Source organism: Xenopus tropicalis, chromosome 6 (genome assembly GCF_000004195.4).
Source record: "Xenopus tropicalis strain Nigerian chromosome 6, UCB_Xtro_10.0, whole genome shotgun sequence".
NCBI classification, from domain to species: domain Eukaryota; kingdom Metazoa; phylum Chordata; class Amphibia; order Anura; family Pipidae; genus Xenopus; species Xenopus tropicalis.
This window is the reverse complement of record NC_030682.2, coordinates 70,215,979-70,237,727: the sequence shown is the minus strand read 5'-3', so window position 1 is coordinate 70,237,727 and position 21,749 is coordinate 70,215,979. Positions and strand designations below refer to the sequence as shown.

The window sequence follows — 21,749 nt, the reverse complement described above, 5'->3', positions numbered from 1 at the left end:
TTCTTAGTTTAAACATATTTGGGGGATATTTTTTGTGTGTGTGTAGTTTTCTTCCAGTGGATTAAAATGAGATAACTGTCATTTACGAGTACAGTTTTACTGCTGTAATAGTTTAGCCATGTAAAACACAGGTTATGTGTAGTAAAACCAAAAATAACTTATCAGTGATGTTTGTAATTAAGTATCTGCATTTCTTTCAAATATAGGCCTACAATTATGTGCGAAGTAGGTTAAGAGATTTAACAGTAATAAAATATTTCAAAATCATGAGCCTACTTGTAGATGTTTATCACTATTAACAAACATGGTAGAAATTATTGAGCAACCTGATTAACAGTGGAACAAATATTTTATATTTTAAAATTATTTCCATTCTGTATTGATGTCTTGTTGTAGAGAATGATATGTGGCTATTCAAAAGGTCCTTATTAATGTTTTAAAATTTTATTATACAGTACATTAAATTTATTAAAATCAAGGAAAAAGGCAGACCATTAAGGTAATCAACATTTCCCTGATAAGTGATTTAACTATACTGAAGAAACCCCTGATTATGGAATACTTAATTATCATCCATTTAACTATTTTGTATTTATATAAATTATTATTGCAATTAAATGTGCGCTTTTAATGACCTTTTGAAAAACAATATATATTGATTTAAATATACTTCAAAAGAATACTAATTAAGGATCATTAAAAAATTAAGTCAAATTAGAAATACATTTATTTGCAATAATTAGTTAAATAAAAAATAAATTAATAATAATACCGATATTTAAGTATTATCCAATCAGAAAGTATTTCCAATATAGTCAAATCACACAATGTTATATGTTCTTAATGTTTGGATGACTGCAAGTAGCTTGGAATGCTTTTCATGTGCTTTCCTTGTTCTACATATGATGATTAGGAAACACTGCACCGCACTTATGAGCCCCTAAAAAGGTCTCTGGTGGGATTTCACCCACTAGGTGAGCCATGGCTTATATGGATTTTCATTAAAATCAAAATGATTCCTTTTTGCTTTGCATTAATCTGTATAAATCTGTATAAATAGTCAAATTACACTGCTTTATACCAAACCCATTTATTGCTTCCCATAGAAAGCATAAGCATATAGTATGTATTGGCAGTAAAAATTAATTGTGATGAGCGAATCTGTCCCATTTTGCTTCGCCAAAACGTCATGGTTTTGACGCGTGCATAAATTTTTTTGTCGTGAGGTGAATTTTTCCACTGCAAATTTTTGTGCCCATTTGAGGCAAAAAAATCTGTCAATGGCGAAACTCAGAAATTCGCTGCAAATCCATGCCTGGCAAAAAGTTTTGCTTATCACTAAAAATGAATTCAGTTGCTGGGGTGATATCATTCAAGTTTGCATATACTCTAGCTGTACATATTTTACACTTCTCTGTCAGAAACAAAATTTCACACACACACATTCATTATGTTTATATTTTTAAACCCTTTTCATGTTTTACAAATAAATATATTAGTTGAGGAATATCAACTGTCACTCAGGGTCAGACTGGGCCACCGGTACACCAGGAAAAAACCTGATGGGCCCAGACCCGACCCGTGCCAGCACTTCCCAGGCTGATGGTGTTCTTCCCCTGGCGCGTTAAACTTACGCATGCTCAGGAGAGGACGTCGGGTGTGGGGTTAGGGAGGCTCAGCAGGGGGTCAAGGGGTACAGCGGGGACCCCTTGGGGGTGCTTGGATGCGGCCAGTGTGGGCACCTGCAGTGTCCCTGGGGCGGCAGTCCCGGTGGGCCCTGCACCCCCCAGTCAGACCCTGTATCAATTACATTTTGCCACATCTTTAGCAGAGTCTAGCAATATTGTAACAATCATCATACTTGATTTGTCATGGGACTTTTTTCACAGTGCTGCCAGTTTTAAGGCAGTTTTGTCTCATGTTTGTAGTTGGCATATAAAATCAAGTATCAGAAAATCCAAAAATGGCAAACCATTATACAAACTACATATTACTGAGAACAGTCTGCATTCTTACACAGTGCCAGCCCCTCACTGTGGAGATAATATTTTAAGGGTTTTTTTTCTCCACTTTTTAATTGCCTCTGGCCTAAAATATTCCATGTGCTGTGCCCTTATTCAGGAATATGGTTCAAATGTGCATAATAAAAAACAAAAAGGTAGAAAAATGTCAAAAACAAAAATATTTACATATTAAATTAATATTAAATACTTTACATTAATTACATTTTTTGGTTTTAAGCACACAATTATACGGCCCAAAATATTCATATTGTGAAGTTACTTATGAAATGACTGACTAAATAACTCATTGATTTGTGGTAGCAGGATGCCCCAGGCTTGAAAGTGAATGAGGAGAGAGGATATACACCCACCCTTCAGTCTGAGCCAGACAACGCTCTGTATACGCTCACCCAGGGCCAAGCGACCAGAAACAATTCCCAGATCCAGGTATTCTGGCTGACAATCACTATTATTTGTTATAATAAGTGTTTGAGTGATGTAGTAAAGTATGTTTAATACAAAAACAATTACATTCATTCAAACAAATACAATTTTATTTTGTGATATTGTGAACACATTCCCTTTCACCTTATTACAGAATGATGGTGCAAAGGAGCAAAGCAGATTTATAAATTGGCTTTATGCTAAAGAAGCAGATTAACTTAAAGATCTTTAGTGATAAAATGTTTGAAAATGCAATTAGGCAGATTCTGCTGAAAAACTTTAAAATAGATTCTTAAAATATTAAGGTAAATGCAACTTATAATGAAAATACATATATTACAATATTTAAAATATTGCACTACTTCTATGGTTAAACGTCATTTAATGTATGTATACCAGTATAGAACATTTGACATCATGTATTTGTATACAAACTTACAGCAATTTTCCATGCCACATACATTTTATACAACAATGCCAGTATAAATGGTAATACTATTTTCTTGGCATCCATAAATTATTCATTTGGACTACTCTTTGTTTTTCAGGTTGAGCTATTATATAATTTTAAGCATACATATTTTTTGCTTGTATGGTATTTCCAATTTAAGTTATTTCAGATTTTATGTTTCATGGCTGTTTTACATATTGGAATACTGAAATAACTAATTTTGCTTTAAAAACATTAAGGATGCTCTAAGACAAAATAGCTTTCTGTGCATGCGTCTCAGTCATCTGGTAAATACATTTTATTTCCTAATGCATTCCCTGGAGTTTTCATGTTGTTTAAACTTTTGTTAATGCTGACAAGTACAATGGAAACAATATCACTGTAGTAAAATAATCTATAATCCAGATAGAGTCACAAAAAGTATACTTATATAGTTACATAAGGTTGAAAAAAGTCCATCAAGTTCAACCCTTCCAAGTAAACCCAGCACACACAACCTATACAGCATACCAATCTATACTATCACATACATAAACTATATATACAAACATTAATGCTAACTGTAGATATTAGTATCACAATAGCCTTGGATACTATGCTTGTTCAAGAACTCATCCAGGCATCTCTTAAAGGCATTAACAGAATCTGCCATTACAACATCGCTAGGAAGGGCATTTCACAACTTCACTGCCCTCACCATGAAAAAACACCTACGCTGCTTCAAATGGAAACTCAGTTCCTCTAATCTAAAGGGGCGGCCTCTGGTGCGTTGATTGCTTTTATGGGAAAAAAGAACATCCCCTATCTGCCTATAATCCCCTAATGTATTTGTACAGAGTAATCACGTCCCCTCGCAAGCGCCTCTTTTCCAGAGAAAACAACCCCAACCTTGACAGTCTAACCTCATAGCTTACATCTTCCATCCCCTTTACCAGTTTAGTTTCAGATCTGCACTCTCTCCAGCTTATTAATATCCTTCTTAAGGACTGGAGCCCAAAACAGCACCACATACTCAAGGTGAGGACTTACCAGGGACCTTTAAAGAGGCAAAATTATGTTTTCATCCCTTGAGTCAATGCCCTTTTTTTATACAAGACAGCACTTTATTTGCTTTGTAGCCACAGAATGACACTACATGGAAATAGACAACTTGTTATCTTCAAAAACCCCTAGATCCTTCTCCATTAGGGATACCCCCAACAAACTGCCATTTAGTAGATAGTCCACGTTTATATTATTTCTACCAAAGTGCATAATGTTGCACTTGTCCACACTGAACCTCATTTTTTAGTTTGTTGCCTAGTTTTCCACTATTCTAGTAGCATTCTGCACTGTTCCTTCAGAACAGCACTTCAGTGCATATATTAAGACTTTCGGTTTTTCAGTAGTGATTAGTGAATCTGTCCCATTCCGTTTCGCTGAAAAAATTGCGAATCTTTCAAAAGATGCGTGAAATGGAGAAAACGGTGCACGTCAAAAAAAATTGTCGCGTGCGACAGTATATTTGACGCGCAACAATTCTTTTGATGAGAGAGGGAATTATTTTTGACACAAAACAATTATTTTGATGAAGAGACAATTCTTTTGATGAGAGAGACAATTCTTTTTGGCACATGACAATACGTTTGACGCGCGACAATACATTTGACAAGGGTGACAATTCTTTTGACGCAGCAACAATTCTTCTGATGTGGGTGACAATTTTTGGATGCGCAACAATTTTGACACTCGTTTCATGAAAAAATCTGCCAATGGCAAAATGTGGAAATTTGCCACAAATCCATGCCTGGCAAATTTTTTTTGCCCATCACCATTTTTCAACTAAAGACACAGAACAGATAGTTGCTAATTAAATGATATTTAATCATTACTGTTCTGACTGCATTCCCTTAAGAAGTAAATGTAGGAGTACTAAGGGCTATGTGGATTAACTAGAAAGTAAGAAAGGCAAGAAGAATTAATGGGAAAGCATTTAAAAACGACATGTCAAAAGGGATAGCAACTGTTTTTAAAGAATATAATTAAGTATTTAAAAACAGAAATCAGAAAGACAAAGATAGAATATGTGGAACTGATTGCATCTTAGGCAAGGACTAACCCCTAAAATATTTTTAAGTATATAATAGTAAAATGTCGGAGATTGAGAGAGCAGCTCCATTAAAAAAATGGAAATAATTTCATTATAAAGGACTCAAAAAAAAACAAATGTGCATTAGAACAAACTGAATTGTGTTTTATGATTAATTAAGTAGGAACTTAAAAATGTGGTTGCTGTAGAAGTGATTTATTTGTTTTTTGCCAAAGCTTTTAAAGGAGGCCTAAACCCTCAAAATGAATATGACTAGAAATGTCATATTTTATGTACTGAACTTATTGGGCTAGCCTAAAGGTTCAGCATATCAATAGAAACAATGATCCATTGTCTGAGAAGCTCCCCTTCTTGGATTTTGTTAGATGTGCTAGTGACAATGCACATGCTTAGTGTGCTCTAAACTGCAGCTGCTGTTGGGAAGCTAAGCTTAGGGTCTTTTGCAAATTATCAAGCAAAATATTAGGCTCATTTGTCATAGAAGCTGACACTATAATGCTGATTTAAAATTCTAATGCTAATTTAGGTTTAGAGTTGCTATGTACTACTATTATTTACTAAACTGCTTTGGATTGTAACATTTCTATTCTATATATACAGTATTTTGTGCATCAGTCCCTAATTTCAGTAACTAACAGCAGCACAGAGTATGTGTAGAAAAGAAGATTAGGCACTACTGAGGGCCTCTTTGGAGGCAGAGATGTTCCATGCTAAAGAGCTGTGGTTGCCTTGGGCTGGTGCAGAACACCAAAACATTATGTACAGCATTTCTTCCATACTTTTTGTTACTTAAGCTTGAGTTCTCCTTTAATACAGTGTTGCACAAAAGAGCTGCTTTCGAAACTAGTGCAAAAAAGGGTGGGAACCTTATTATCACAGGTAGGTCAGTTGGTTGATGCAAACAGGGAAGTAGCAGAAATTTTGAACTCTTATTTTTTATCTGTCTATACAACTTTCCCTTTTAATAGACCCAAATCTAGTAATATAACTACTGATGCATGGGTCACTCAGAAGGAAATTCAAAAGAAACTTGAACATGTAAAGGTAAACAAAGGTCCAGGACCGAATGGTACTCATCCCAGTGTATTAAACAAGCTTAGCTCTGTGATTGCCAAACCTCTTTAGTTAATTTTTCAGGATTCATTGAGGTCTGGCATGGTGCAGAGAGACTGGCGAATTGCTAATGTGGTGCCAATGGGGATCCAAAAAGGGATCCCGTTCTTAGCCTGAAGATCATAGACCTGTTAGTCTGACATCAGTAGTAGGAAAGCTTTTGGAAGGGGTAATAAGGGATAGGGTACTTGAATACATTGTAGTTCACAATACTATAAGTTTGTGCCAGCATGGTTTTATGTGTAACAGATCTTGCCAGACTAATTTAATTGCCTTTTATGAGGAGGTGAGCAGGAAGCTCAATGCTGGAATAGCAGTGGATGTCATCCACTTAGATTTTGTTATCAAGTATTTGATACAGTACCTCACAGAAAGTTAGTGATAAAATTGAGGAATATTGGCTTAGAACATATTTGTTATTGGCTAGAAAACAAGGTGAAGGATAGATTACAAACAGCGGTTGTAAATGGAACATTTTCTAATTGGGCCAGTGTTGTTATTGGAGTACCACAGGGGTCTGTCCTTGGTCCTTTGCTTTTTAACTTATTTATTAATGACCTGGAGGTGAGCATTGAAAGTACTGTATCTATTTTTGCTGATTTTGCTGTCTTAAAAAGGGCATTAACTAAAGAGATGAAAACATAATTTTGCCTCTTTATAGGTCCCTGGTAAGGCCTCACCTTGAGTATGCAGTACAATTTTGGGCTTAAATCCTTAAGAACGATATTAATGAGCTGGAGAGAGTGCAGAGACATGCAAATAAACTGGTAAACAGGATGGAAGATTTAAACTATGAGGTTAGACTGTCAAGGTTGGGGTTGTTTTTCTATGGAAAAAAGGGGACATAATTATGATCAGCGCACAAGAGACCACCCCTTTAGATCAGAGGAATGGAACTTAAAGCAGGGTAGCAGTGAGGTTGTGGAATGCTCTTGTAGAGCTGGGCGGTATGACCAAAAATTTATATCACGGTATTTTTCAAAATTATATCGGTATCACGGTATTTGACGGTATTTTTTTTTCCAATTAACATTGGTGGCCAGGGCCCCTAAATATTGCTATTGAGACAATTAGTATTTAATCCACAGGGAACAAAGTTGAAAATATATGGAAAGGCTCATGTTGGTACAATTCCTCAGAGGTTCTAAATCGGTATATGAAGCACTGCTTCATGCAGTTCTGTACTTGGAATGTGCAATTTTGGGAGGTTTGTACCAGTGAGGCGCAAGTAGAGGGAGCATGTAACCAGCTGTGACCAGCAGGAAGCTTTCCCCCCACTTTCCCCTTATAATTACGATTATTATTTATAAGCACCACCCCCCATACAGCCCCCCATACAGCAAGTTGGCCAGCGCTGCGGCCAGCGATGCGGACCGTGCCGCTTCTGTTGCCGCTTCAGGGTTGCGCCCGTGCGTACGTGACGTCAGTACGCACGGGCGCACCGTGCGTACTGACGTCACGTACGCACGGGGCGCCCGTGCGTACTGACGTCATGTACGCACGGGGCGCAACCCGATCATCACCGGTATGGGGGTATTTCAAAAATGAATATCGTTTTTTTAAAAAAAAACGGTATTCGGTATTTTACGGTATACCGCCCAGCACTATGCTCTTGTGAGTGATGTTGTGATGGTAGATACTGTTAATGCCTTTAAGAGTTTGGTTTGGATGATTTCTTGAACAAACATAATATTCAAGGCTGGGATACTAAATTCTACAATTAATATCGATGTTGGTATATATAGTTTATACACAGTATGTGAGTGTATAGATAGGTTAGGATAGGTTAAATGTGCTGGGGTTCATTTGGAGGGGGGTAAACTTGATGGTTTTGGTTTTGATGTGAGTACCTGCGCCTCCTAACATTGCAGAGAAATTGTTATTGTTCTATGTTTTGTAATCAAGGTATGAAATATTTTGTTATGAGATAGTTTACTTTCATCCCTCATGGATATTATTCAGAACCATGGTTGAATAATATGATGTTAATTTTTCTACTAATATAGAAAAAAAAGAAAATACATTTGTTGTATTTTTTGAAAGGCTATTCAATAAAACATCTCTCTGTTGCCATGGTACTATTTACTTTCATCCCTCATGGATGTTATTCAGAACCATGGTTGAATAATATGATGTTAATTTTTCTACTAATATAGAAAAAAAGGAAATACATTTGTTGTATTTTTTGAAAGGCTATTCAATAAACCATCTCTCTCTTGCCATGGTACTATAAAATGCAATTTTTTAAAGTAGGTGTTAAGTGTGAACATCTAACAAAAATAGTATGTTCCTGTGGTGTAGGCAGGGCCGCCATCAGGAGGATGCTGGAGGAAGCCGCAGGGGAGCGGGAGTAAGTAGCTGAGGTGGAGAGCGGGGAGCGGGAGTAAGTAGCTGGGGTGGAGGGCAGGGAGCGGGAGTAAGTAGCTGGGGTGGAGGGCGGGGAGCGGGAGTAAGTAGCTGGGGTGGAGGGCGGGGAGCGGGAGTAAGTAGCTGGGGTGGAGGGCGGGGAGCGGGAGTAAGTAGCTGGGGTGGAGGGCGGGGAGCTGGAGTAAGGAGCTGGAGTAAGTAGCTGGGGTGGAGGGCGGGGAGCGGGAGTAAGTAGCTGGGGTGGAGGGCGGGGAGCGGGAGTAAGTAGCTGGGGTGGAGGGCGGGGAGCGGGAGTAAGTAACATAGTAACATAGTAAGTTGGGTTGAAAAAAGACATACGTCCATCAAGTTCAACCATAATGCCTATATATAACCTGCCTAACTACTAGTTGATCCAGAGGAAGGCAAAAAACCCCATCTGAAGCCTCTCTAATTTGCCACAGAGGGGAAAAAATTCCTTCCTGACTCCAAGATGGCAATCGGACCAGTCCCTGGATCAACTAGTACTAAGAGCTATCTCCCATAACCCTGTATTCCCTCACTTGCTAAGAATCCATCCAGCCCCTTCTTAAAGTTATATAATGTATCAGCCAGCACGACAGATTCGGGGAGGGAATTCCAGAAACTCACAGCTCTCACTGTAAAAAATCCTTTCCGAATGTTTAAATGGAACCTCCCTTCTTCTAAACGGAGTGGGTGCCCTCGTGTCCGTTGGAAGGACCTACTGGTAAATAAAACATTAGAAAGGTTATTATATGATCCCCTTATATATTTATACATAGTTATCATGTCACCTCTTAAGTGCCTCTTCTCCAGTGTAAACAGACCCAACTTGGCCAGTCTTTCTTCATAACTGAGACTTTCCATACCCTTTACCAGCTTAGTTGCCCTTCTCTGGACCCTCTCTAACTCAGTAATGTCCCGTTTGAGCACTGGAGACCAAAACTGAACAGCATATTCTAGATGGGGCCTTACAAGCGCTCTGTAAAGGGGAAGAATAACCCCCTCCTCCCGTGAATCTATACCCCTTTTAATACAGCTCAAAACCTTGTTTGCCCTTGCAGCTGCTGCCTGGCATTGCTTGCTACAGCCAAGTTTATTATCTACAAGGACTCCAAGGTCCTTCTCCATTATGGATTTGCCTAGTGCAGTCCCATTAAGGGTATACGGGGCTTGCATATTTTTAAATCCCAGGTGCATGACCTTACATTTATCCACATTAAATCTCATCTGCCACTTAGCTGCCCAGATTGCCAGTTGGTCAAGATCCTGCTGCAAGGATGTCACATCCTGGATAGAATTGACTGGTCTGCAGAGTTTTGTGTCATCTGCAAACACTGATACATTACTCATAATACCCTCCCCTAAGTCATTTATGAACAAATTAAACAAAAGTGGACCCAGTACAGAACCCTGAGGGACCCCACTGAGGACCTTATTCCAAGTAGAGAATGTACCATTAACAACCACCCTCTGTACCCGATCCTGTAGCCAGTTTTCTATCCATGTGCAAACGGCTTCACTAAGACCAATAGACCTTAGCTTAGAAAGCAGTCGTTTGTGGGGAACGGTATCAAATGCTTTGGCAAAATCCAAATAGATTATATCTACTGCATCCCCACTGTCCAGCTTCTTACTTACCTCATCATAAAAAGCAATTAAATTGGTCTGACATGACCTGTCCTTCATAAAGCCATGCTGATTACTGCTCATAATGGCATTCTCCACTACATAATTTTGAATGTGATCCCTTAACAAGCCTTCAAATAACTTGCCCACCACGGATGTCAAACTTACAGGCCTATAATTGCCAGGCTGAGATCTTACTCCCTTTTTAAATATGGGAATGACATTCACCTTCTTCCAATCCCTAGGTACCAAGTAGCTGGGGTGGAGGGCGGGGAGCTGGAGTAAGGAGCTGGAGTAAGGAGCTGGAGTAAGGAGCTGGGGTGGAGGGCGGGGAGCTGGAGTAAGTAGCTGGGGTGGAGGGCGGGGAGCTGGAGTAAGTAGCTGGGGTGGAGGGCGGGGAGCTGGAGTAAGTAGCTGGGGTGGAGGACGGGGAGCTGGAGTAAGTAGCTGGGGTGGAGGGTGGGGAGCTGGAGTAAGTAGCTGGGGTGGAGGGCGGGGAGCCGGAGGAAGTCAATGGGGGTGGAGCTGGAGGATACTGGGGGAAGCCACAGGCGGACGCTGGGGGGGGCTGTGCAGATGCAGCGGGGAGCCGGAGGATTCTGGTGGGAGCTGGGGGGAAGCCGGAGGATGCTTGTGGGGGTTTGGGAGCTGGAGGATGCTGGGAAGGACTCTGGTGGGGAGCTGGAGGTTTCTGGTGGGAGCTTGGGGGGAGCCGGAGGATGCTTAGGGGGTGGGATCTGGAGGGTGCTGGGAAGGACTCTGGGGGGGAGCTGGAGGTTTCTGGTGGGAGCTGGGGGGGAGCCAGAGGATGCTTGGGGGGGGGGTGGGAGCTGAAGGATGCTGGAAAGGACTCTGGTGGGGAGCTGGAGGTTTCTGGTGGGAGCTTGGGGGGAGCCGGAGGATGCTTAGGGGGTGGGATCTGGAGGGTGCTGGGAAGGACTCTGGGGGGGAGCTGGAGGTTTCTGGTGGGAGCTGGGGGGGGAGCCAGAGGATGCTTGGGGGGTGGGAGCTGAAGGATGCTGGAAAGGACTCTGGGGGGGAGCTGGAGGACCGGGGAGGGGGGTAACTGGAGGATGCTGGGGGGCCCTGGCTACCAATGTTTTACGGGGGCCCTGGCTACCAATGTTTTTGGGGGGCCCTGGCTACCAATGTTTTAGGGGGCCCTGGCTACCAATGTCTGTGTGTCCTTTGTACTGATGGGAGGAGCCATTGGGGGGCAGGACTTGGGAGGAGGGGGGCCCAGAAAATTGTGTTGTGAGGGGCCCCGTGATTTCTAATGGCGGCCCTGGGTGTAGGTTTCAGAGTACAATAGGCACATCACAGAATCAAAGAATTTCACTTGATACTATATATAATACAATTACTAATAATCAGGGTTGATTTAAAGTCAGTCTGCATGTAAAAAATTAAAGAAAAGCAAATTACAAATTAAATATTATAGCAGAAAAAAGTTTGGAGGCAAATGTAAAGCAGCTTTAAAAGCAAGCAGGTCATTCTTTTTAAATATCTTGATTGAAACATACCACACTTCAGCCAAAATCTTATTAAGCTGGTATTAGTTGAATGGTGAAAGTCTCCAATTTCTTCTGCTTTCATTATGTCATGTTATGTCATATTCCTAAATGAATCCTTAGATTAGGTGACAGTGGAAATTAGAAGTAACTACTCAGGATAAAGGTTCTTCTGCCATTACAGGAGAAGAAACAATGTATGAGATTTGAAAAGCTTTCTTTTCTTTTTTGTTTGTAATAAAATACTGATTCAGTAAATTAATAGCTGCAAGTATGTTGATTTACATTGCAACATTGAAAGAATTGTCAGGTTTAGCAAAATTATGGTGAGCATCAGACCTCATATGTTGTTTGTTCAGATTCAAAAAGCACAGATTTTGACAGATTCAAGAAAACCATAATAAATAATGTTTTAAGGAAGATAATAAAAACAAACTAGTGAGATAATGCTAGAAAACATTTCTAGACATAGGTGTACATTTCAAGGGAAGGTGAAAGATTGTTAGTTCAATTTTCAACAAAAAAGCTGTATTCTGTGGAAAAGTGCAATTTAAAGCATTTCATTATGTGTGTCCACAGGAATATCTATTTACTGAATATTAAAATTTGTGTAATAGTTTTCAAAAAAAGCTGAATATTAACTCGAGGGCAATAAAGTGAGAGTTTGTGTACCCTACATATAGTACTTCTGTTTTTAAAAAGATAATGTCATGCCACAATTATTACTTTTTTTTTTTCATTACAAAAGCCAAGCTTTTTTCAGCACAAAACTCCACGTGATTAGTAAACTCATATGGGGTTTCCTTTATGATTCCATGAGCATGAAAAATTTGGCAATCATAAACGGGTTCCCAAAATTCTGGACTATCTAATCATTTCTTAAATTATTCTTAGAGATGTATTTATCAATCGGTGAAAGATAAGGAGGCATTTACAAAGGCATGATTCTTTCGGGTCAAGCTTTTTGTCTCCAAAAACCTGAATTTGTCACAAAAAATATGCAACTTTTTAGAGATGTATAATGCAACAAAACCGTGACAATGCCGAATCCGAATATGCCAGCTAAAATATGTCAAGATCGTGTAGAAGTCAATGGCAGGTGTCCCTTATACAATTGGAAGATCTTTTTTTTCTTCATGGTTTTAGGGTGTTTTTGACACTGGCTTTTGTGAAACAATACAAAAAACTCACGGTTAAGTAAAAAAGTTGCAGTGTTTGTAACTTTTCTGCTACTTTTTTCCATTCATGCTTTTTCAGTTTAGATCTATTGATAAATGACTGCCATTAATGGAAAATAATGAGTTTTAGTAAATCCCCTTCTTTGGGGCAGATTTAGCAAAATGTGAGATTAGAGCACACTAAATCCTATTCATTTCTATGGAATTTTTAGCGTATGTATCACCCATTGATATATACCCTTCTAAAAATTCCATAGGAATGAATAGAAAGTGGATAAAATATTCTGTGGTGAGCTTTAATCTCACATTTTGATAAATCTGTCCATTAGTGTTCACCATTTGGTGTACCATGATTTGAACCATTTGTAACATTTGAAAATACCATAGAAAGTAATAGAGTGCTATGGAATTTTACTATAGTGAGCTCTAATTTAACACTTTGATAAAGTACTTGCATCTGAGACTTTTATGTTACCTATATTGTTTATCATATCTTTCTACCCTTGCTATATGCAGTTTTCCTCTTACAAAATGTATATGGTAAAAGGGCCAAGTCTTAATATATTTGCAGCAACTTGTAGCACATTTTTTTAACCTTTAAGTTTCACATTTGCCTTAGATGCTATATTTCGTTTGGATGGCCCCGAGAGTGTGTTTTAGTATACATACAGTGTGGGATAAGGGAGAGAGGATTATTTAGAAATATAGAGGGGATAGTCCAGAATTGTTATATTTAAATATACATATGTATACAGACCTATTAATACACATATCTAAACTAAACTAACCAAAGATCACGCTAACTTTGTAGATACGGTATACTTTATATTAGAAGATGGTATCCTTATATAGAAATTTCCCACAGACTCCATATTAAGAAAATAATTTAAATTTTTAAAAATGATTTCCCTTGTGTTTGTAATAATAAGAGTGTACCTTGTACACTAACTAAGCTTTATGAATCCATATTGGCAGCAAAACAATTCTGTTGGGTTTGTTTAAATCATATTTAGCAGATTTAAGTTGTGGTGAAAGATATCTTTTATCTCTAACTATTGCCCTGTACCCTCATCCAAACCACTCTTAAAGGCATTAATAGAACCTGCTATCACAACATCACCCAGCAGGGTATTCCACAACCTCATGGACCTTGGGTTGCTGTTTTGTTCATAAGAGAAACAAACAGTACAGAGAAGGTTTATACAGGTAATCTTATAGGAATCAACAGTGAAGAGGTTATAGCAGTGCAGAACAGCTTATACTATTGTATACCACATCGATCTAGTCAGGGTCAAGTCTGCTTCAGGGTTGCTCCACCAAACCTACATTATATTGTATATAGACGATTGTTTAGAGGGTTTCCCCAGAATGAAAATAAGAATATCCTTATCAAGTATTTGACATGTTATCCACCATAAGAGAGTCAGAATCTCATCCCAAAATGTCAGTATCTGGAGGCAAGACCATAAAATATGGGTTAGGTCTTCAAGATGTCCAAAGTTCTGGGCCTCTTGAGCCGCCATCTTCAATGTAGCTACTCAACTACTAGCTAGCACTTTCATCAGTGCATACACATTCACAGTGTTTTAACAATTCTACATGGCAGCTAGAACCCTCCATCATGTGCATGCATGTACATGCATTAGGCTCAATATTGTTTAGTCTTTTTTCAACCCAAATTTATACATGTAACTTTGTATTGTGACTGCCACGATTTGAAAAAGTCAGTTTACACACAACAGGTAAAAAATTCAGAATTTTTGCGACTTTTCCCGCACAGACTTTTTCATTTTAGATTTTTTAGTACATGCCAGACATTCGTGGAAACAAGTTTATTCAAATTTTTAGATTAAAAAAAATGAGAAATGTTAGAGTTTTAGTAAATCTGCCTCCACAGCTTAAAGTGGAACTATCAAAAATGGGAATCTGCTTTATTTGGCTCAGTACTGACAGGCAGCTTTAGCTCTGAGCAAAGGTGAGCAAGAGTGGTCCAATCATTCTTGACTGACATCTAAAGTTCAACCCCCACCTGCCCATGTTTTCTATCTGATAGAAAACTTGGAAAAGACTTTAAAGAAGGTCTACAAATTCAACCCATTCCAGCCTTACATTGTCCGACACACTCCACCTCACTCACCTGAGTCACAAACACAGAACTTTATTTCTTGGTTATTTATGAGAAAAACATGAAAGAAGACACAACACTTGCTTTTTTTTTGCTAAGCAGCAATCAAGTTATTGGGCTCAGACTCAGCAATTTGAAACATACATGTCAAGTGAGCTGACACCTGTAGTTAAATAATAACATTAGGGCCTTTGTTTAAATTATAAATAAATGTTGTAGGAACAATAACTTGTGTTAAATTGCAATAACAGTGTAATCTCAATAACAGAATATATGGCCATTTCTTAAGAATACATGGGCTGGCTTCAGGCACTGGAAATTATTTATCTTTTTTATTTGTTTTACTTTTTACTTTGTTCCCAACTGGGAACCACAAATCCAAAAGAGAAATCACTCAGAAAGCAGACCAGCCAGGTCAGGGGAAAACAAAAATTCATTAGAAATATAAACCGTGGCATAACTTTGGAGGGGCCCGGCACACACAATAAGCTGCTCTACTGTTATACATACAAATGCAGCTTCCAGGCCCGGATTTGTGGAGAGGCCACAAAGGCCCGGGCCTAGGGCGGCAGAAATTTAGGGGCGGCATGCCGCCCCAGCGCAACTAAATTTTTGAACATGTTTGCTGTTGAGGGTTTTGGCCTCATGACATGCCACAACAAATCTGCTCTGTCACTCACACATTTCTGTGTCACTGATGCAGACCAGGGAGCCAGAGATTCTGGAGGGTGGGGGTGGGAAGCTGCTTCAAAAACTCCTTCTACTTCAACTGCTTCAATTAACTTTGTAATGGTGCAACATTTTTTAAAGCTATAAATTGTCTAAATTTTTAATATTATAAAAAAAAAACATTTTTCCTGATTGTTTCCCTTTAAGTATTAAGCAGTGGTAAATAAAAGTAATTGCAATCTGCTGGGGTGAATAGCAGATTTAGCATTTCTCCACTAATTTTTCTACTAAGAATCACTAATGTGTAAATGTTTATTGCAACAGCTTCCAACTTTTATATGCTTAAAGACTTTGTGTTCCTTTATGGGTGGGTGGTGTCAAATAAATTTGCTGCATTAATGCACTGGCACTATTGAAATAGCTCAAAGGCCCCACAAGAGAACCAAATATACCTTTAAGTATTCAGTCCAAAAATAGTAATCATTAGAAGCTATGGAGCTGAAAAAAATAATGAAAGCAACAATCGTGTTGGGTGGTATTTATTTTGCATGGAATTGAAAATACTCCCATTTGGCTCTTTAAACAATCTTTATATGTTTAATTTGAATTGCCTTTGAACATTCTGCTAGTATTCATTTTTTGTTTTTAACTTTGGCCTTGGATCTGTTAAAAAACAAGCTTTTGTGTTAAAATCTTTTTAAATTTGAGTTTCAATGGTGGAGCATTTATTTTTCTAGGTAAAGAGATACTTCTGCTCATGCAAAGCTGACATGCACCTGTTTTTCTGACCCTGTATTCATATTGTTTTGCTGATGTAAAAAACCCTAATACCAAGTTATTAAAAAGCTTATAAACTGAAAAAGTACATTTACTGAAAATGCCATTATACAAATAAGAGATATTTCTCATTTTGGAATTTGGACAGTTGTATCAAAACAAATATCTACATTTTGAAAAACCTGTCCAAACTCAGATATGCCTAACTTGGAGATATCTCTGCCTCAAACTGGCTAAAACATCATTAATCACTTTCCATAATCTTCTATTTATGTTGTATTTCCCTTACAAGAATCTAGTGAGAGCTGTGGAGAAGCAAACTGCAAAGGCAGGCAGTTAAAAATACAACAAGGTCATTTACAGGCAGGCAGGGGAGGGCACAAAGTGCAAAAAATATAATATGCCATATTTTTTGCAGTTTTTATTCAGGAAAGGTTTAGAGAATTGAGACATATTAATGTTGTATGGAGCAATTGTTTATCTGTAAATATATTTTGGTTTTTATTAGGAGTTGTTACTTCTTTTTTTAAAGAATGTGTCAGCACATTTCTACAAGTTTTAGTTTCAGATGTAACATTCTTTTTTTCTAGGATGGCTGGTCACAGTATCATTTTGTAGCCTCATCATCAACTATTGAAAGGGACCGGCAAAGACCGTACTCTTCCTCCCGTACACCATCTATATCTCCTGTTCGTATGTCTCCTAATAATCGCTCAGGTAATTTGTAATTTAACTGTGCCTTCATTTCTCAGTTCCTGAAAAAAAATGAAAATATTAAAAACAAGTATGTTTTTTTTCACTTAAGTTATTTCCCATGTTTCTGTAAAAGTATTACTTGCTCATTTTCCAGTAGTCTTGCCTAAGAAACTATCATTAGGCTGGGGTCAGTCCAATACCAGGGTAGAGGGGTGGTGATGGTGGGTTCAGTACTTCTATTTGCCTATGCAAATACCCTCCTGATATTCTAATATAAGGGTTATAGAAAGACAATGTGTAAGGCTTTTTTATATTACAAAAGGACACAGGTAATTTATTAAGTTATATAATATTAAAGGGATTCTGTCATGATTTTTATGGTCTACATAGCAAAGAACTCACTCTACCATTTAAAATGTTTTTCTTGAACATACAAATTTTTTTTTGTTTTGTTGTAATATTGGTGTGTAGGCAGCCATCTCTGAGCTTTCAGAAGGAGCCAGCACTACAGATTAGAACTGCTTTCAGATAAGCTATTGTTTCTCCTACACAATGTAATTGAAGGAGTCATAAGCCAGACTTGGATTTTTTACTATTGAGCGCTATTCTGATATCTACTATAGGTGTCAGGTAGCTGTTGTATTGCTACTTTTCCATTGTTCTGCTGATCAGCTGCTGGGGGGGTTGGGGAAGGAGTGGGGTCATATAGCTCCAGCTTGCAGTGCAGCAGTAAAGAGTGACTGAAGTTTATCAGAGCACAAGTGTGGGGGGTCATTTATAAAGTTTGTGCAGTGCATATTTTATTAGCAAATGGTTCTTTTGTGCATGTTTTCCCTAAATGGTTAAATTTTGCACTGCTGTGCCCACCTTTCCTTTTTTTGCAAATTGCTGTGAAATGTGCATTTCGCATAAAAATTCACAAATGGCTCCCAAATGAGGCTGAGCTTTGCGTAAGCATGGTCACTGGGTATGTTTGTTGTGTGCAAATGTGGTGCCAATTTCCACTTTGAGAATATAAATTCAATCCATTTAGCGAATATATTTACACCACCAAAGTTGTGGCATAATTCAGACACAGAGGGGCTGATTTACTAACCCACGAATCCGACCCGAATTGGAAAAGTTCCGACTTGAAAACGAACATTTTGCGACTTTTTCGTATGTTTTGCGATTTTTTCGGATTCTGTACGAATTTTTCGTTACCAATACGATTTTTGCGTAAAAACGCGAGTTTTTCGTATCCATTACGAAAGTTGCGTAAAAAGTTGCGCATTTTTCGTAGCGTTAAAACTTACGCGAAAAGTTGCGCATTTTTCGCGTAAGTTTTAACGCTACGCAAAATGCGCAACTTTTTACGCAACTTTCGTAATGGATAGGAAAACTCACGTTTTTACGCAAAAATCGTATTGGATCCGAAAAATTCGTAAAGAATCCGAAAAAATCGCAAAGTACCGATCATTACGAAAAAAACGCAATCGGACTCCATTCGACCCGTTCGTGGGTAAGTAAATCAGCCCCAGAGTGTGCGCATAAATATTTTCATTTTGCAATTATGCCATATTCAAAAAACTCTTAAGGACAATCACACTACCAATAATAAAATTTGCAATTATGTTTGCACATTAAATGCACCAATCTTGTCCAGCTTTATAACTATAAACACAGGCAATACAAAAATGTTTACTGTGCCAATAATTCTGCACTGTGTCTGTGTGGCCATGTGGTTATACTACAAAATGACACAGTATAAGTTTAGGGTGGTAAGAGACATGGTGTCAGGCTGTACAATATATTAATTAATTAATGCAGATACACTAGTTGTAGATATACTGTGTCCTATAGTGATTGGCTGTGCATAGATGCTGTACATATCTTCTGTTAATAGACATGGGGCTGCTAATACTAGAGAATAAAATAGAGACCTAGCTTGGCCAAGTAAATATGCTCTTAAACAAGGAGAACAGGTTGAATAATTACAACTGACAACAAGGATGCATATAAATGTAACTTTATTGAGTAAACATAAGAAGCCGCAGGAGCAATATACAACACACAAATTAATTTTTCATTAATTGTGACCATAACTTGAAGTACTGAAACCAACCTTCACATCCCTCCACATTGGGACTGGGCTGACTCCAATCGTAATATATATATATATGTTAAACAATAAAGCTGTATAATAGTTAGTGTTTACTTATTTCACTCATTTCTCTCAAATTTGGCATTTCAGCAGCTATCTGGTTTCTAGGGTATTGTTTACATTAGCAACCAGGCAGAAGTTTGGATGGGTCACTGAAATATAATTAGTAGAGGGACTGAAAGATAAAGCATAAAAATAACAATAATCACAACATTGTGAGCTCACAGAGCAATAGATTGCAAAGTTGGAATAGGAATAGGAAAATCAATAACATTGAAAATTGACCTAAAGGTGAACCACACCTTATTAAGATCAAAGGGATAGGATATATTATGCCTCTGTGCTTAACCATGCATGTCTGTACCACTGGTAAATGAGACATATTTTTTATACTAACTGCTCTAGACAAGCAAAGTTAACAGATCTACCAGTTACTGGGATAGGGCTAATTTTATGAATGTATTTGCACATACCAATCCCTGTATATGATACAAGAAATATATGCTAAAAGTTTTTTTTACCAATTTTGGGCAATTATGGAGGCATTCTAGAGACCTGTGGAGGACGGCAAACAGGAACTTTGCATGTATATTTTTCACCTGTAGTTTGTGAAAGATACAAGGTAATGTGTTATTGCATAAAGGGTATATTTTCTTCTGATCTAGCAAGTGCCCCTGCCTCCCCTCGGGAAATGATTAGCCTCAAAGAAAGGAAAACAGATTATGAGTCACCTGGATCAAATGCCACTTTTAAAGGAGAGCACACTTCTAGGAAAGACACAATGACAGGTATGGTCACTAGAGTACAAAAATACATAACTTATCTAGGTATCTTCAAATCATTACTGAATGCTAAAATGTCAATATTAGTGGACTACGTGTTACGATAGCAAAAATATTAGTCAATATTAGTGGACTATGCATCTGAATTTGTTTTCAAGTAAACAGTTTAGACAGTTTCAAGTAAAGTTGTCAATATTGTATTAAAGGAGAATCCCTACTGAAACTAACTACAAACATTATTATTATTAAAGAGTCTTTCCGTAATTTGGATCTCTTACCTAAAGTCTGCTAAAAACATTATTTAAACAGTAATTAAACCCAATAGGATTGTTTTGCCTCCAATAAGGATTAATTATATCTTAGTTGGGATCAAGTACAAGGGACTGTTTTATTATTACAGAAAAAAAGGAAATCATTTTTAAAAATGTGAATTATTTAATTAAAATGGAGTCTATGGGAGATGGGCTTTCCGTAATTCAGAACCTTCTGGATATGGCTATACCTGTATAGCCATATATGTACATTTCCATATTTTGTCTGAAACTAAACTTTGGCCAAGATCCAATGAAGGATAATATTTTTTCTTTTTCGGAATAAAATGTTTTTTTTTAAATCAATTTCAGAGGTAGTTGTATTGTTAATATTATTTAAAATTTACAGGTAGCAACTGCAATACATTGCAGATAAGCTGTTGCAGCTATTGAGTACTGTGACATATTAACATATTAAGTTAGGTTGAAAAAAGACATACGTTCATCAAGTTCAACCATAATGCCTATATATAACCTGCCTAACTGCTAGTTGATCCAAAGGAAGGCAAAAAAACCCATCTGAAGCCTCATTAATTTGCCGCAGAGGGGGAAAAATTCCTTCCTGACTCCAAGATGGAAATCGGATCAGTCCCTGGATCAACTTGTACTAAGAGCTATCTCCCATAACCCTGTATCGCCTCACTTGCTAAAAAGCCATTCAACCCCTTCTTAAAGTTATATAATGTATCAGCCAGCACGACTGATTCAGGGAGGGAATTCCACAATTTCACAGCTCTCACAGTAAAAAATCCTTTCCGAATATTTAAATGGAACCTCCCTTCTTCTAAACGGAGTGGGTGCCCTCGTGTCAGTTGGAAGCACCTACTGGTATATGATCCCCTTATATATTCATACATAGTTGTAGTGAAAAAATGTAAACAATTTAAATAATACTTTCACTGGCAGAGATGAGACATGTATAGTTGTGCTACTGGGAAAGCGCAGTCCTTGGCATCGCATTTTTCCAATTACATAACCTTAAACCTGGAAACACTGTATTGTGGCAGAATGTCAGTCCCCCTGCTGATGACATAGTACCTACAACACTAGCAGCTAAACGTTTAAAAGTGGGGCATTAATAGTCATTATCTATTTTACATAAACACATTTATAAACATGAATTTTGTAACTGAGTCACATTTATAAACATGTTTTTTGTAGTTATAATGTCTTGTGTGACATCACATTATTCATATTTAGCCTTGTGTATTGGAACCTTGGAACTCTGGCAGCAATAAATAACCACTGACAATGACATCAACAGCAATCTTGCTGTTTGAATTGTGAGTTATTATTAATTTGACATATATGCCATTAAGGATTATTTACATGTTCTTTCACTGTATATAGAATTGTCCTAAATCTAATTTGTAATATGGACTGAATTATTCAGGCGATTGTTATTTCCAAGTGTGTAAAACATACACTAAACTAAAAAAGAGAGTTTATTAATGTCACAAG

General features: G+C 37.8%; 1 protein-coding gene across 12 annotated transcripts in view; it reads left to right on the top strand.

The window, feature by feature from the left end:
- Positions 1-21,749, top strand: part of ctnnd2 (catenin delta 2) — a 494,372-nt gene that overhangs the window by 465,791 nt on the left and 6,832 nt on the right. For 6 of the 12 annotated variants that reach the window (XM_031903679.1, XM_031903678.1, XM_031903676.1 and 3 more), the window contains 3 exons: positions 2,325-2,450; positions 16,947-17,073; positions 19,861-19,983. In XM_031903679.1, the coding sequence (XP_031759539.1) occupies positions 2,325-2,450; positions 16,947-17,073; positions 19,861-19,983 (376 nt within the window). The remainder of the gene's footprint in view (positions 1-2,324; positions 2,451-16,946; positions 17,074-19,860; positions 19,984-21,749) is intronic. The other 6 variants (XM_031903685.1, XM_031903683.1, XM_031903681.1 and 3 more) reach the window with 2 other exon arrangements.